The following is a 657-nucleotide window of genomic DNA, read 5'->3' as shown; positions in this document are numbered from 1 at the left end:
GGGGGGGGGGCCGTGTGTCTATCTACAGTCTTCTGACCCGAGTTATTGTTGTTGTTGTTGGAAGAGCTGCCGCATCAGCTGAAAGCCGAAGCCGGACGCAGATACAACCTGGGGGAGAGGGGGGGACACTCCTTGAACGTGGATATGCCTGGCTCACGTTTACTCTCTGTGTTCTGTAAAAATCGTACAAAGTGAACATGCTGCAGGGGGGGGGGGGCGGCGCCGGTCGCGGCTTGACGCGACGCTTGACGCGGCTTTAGTCAGTACTGTGATGTGACTCGCCGCTGCCCGGCAAGTGAAACGCAGAGGTCCGCGACTAACCTCTTTCACGCACGCTCGACTTCGGTTGTTTCGTCCAAAGAACCAGGTATCGGGGGGGTTTTGTCTATGAGAGAAGGACGCCATTCTATAGTTCGACGTTCGACTTCTGTTACGTGTTTGGTGCTGCGTAAATTTTTCAAGGATTCGAGTGGTGGTCAGTATTTTTGTTGACGTTCTAAATCCGGGTTATCTCAAATATAAACCCTAATTCGCTGCGTTGTCGAGATGTGGGCGGATATAAAGGTCTAGTGTTGACAAATGAAGGCTGACTAAATATTTAACCTGATTTTGCTTGTTTCGGAAAAGGGTTTGCGTTTAGCACCCGACTTCCCCCCC

At 51.6% G+C, this 657-nt stretch overlaps 1 protein-coding gene across 1 annotated transcript in view; it reads right to left on the bottom strand.

Annotated features, from left to right (window-relative positions):
• Nucleotides 1–42: 42 nt before the first annotated feature.
• Nucleotides 43–657, bottom strand: part of LOC127749429 (chaperone protein DnaK-like) — a 2,603-nt gene continuing 1,988 nt past the window's right edge. Inside the window, exon 7 of the mRNA XM_052267507.1 lies at nt 43–108. Within this exon, the coding sequence (XP_052123467.1) occupies nt 43–108 (66 nt within the window). The remainder of the gene's footprint in view (nt 109–657) is intronic.

This window comes from Frankliniella occidentalis, unplaced genomic scaffold, assembly GCF_000697945.3.
Source record: "Frankliniella occidentalis isolate FOCC.00 unplaced genomic scaffold, Focc_3.1 Scaffold1, whole genome shotgun sequence".
Taxonomy (NCBI): domain Eukaryota; kingdom Metazoa; phylum Arthropoda; class Insecta; order Thysanoptera; family Thripidae; genus Frankliniella; species Frankliniella occidentalis.
Note: the sequence above shows the minus strand (reverse complement) of the source record. Positions and strands in the feature narration are given on the sequence as shown.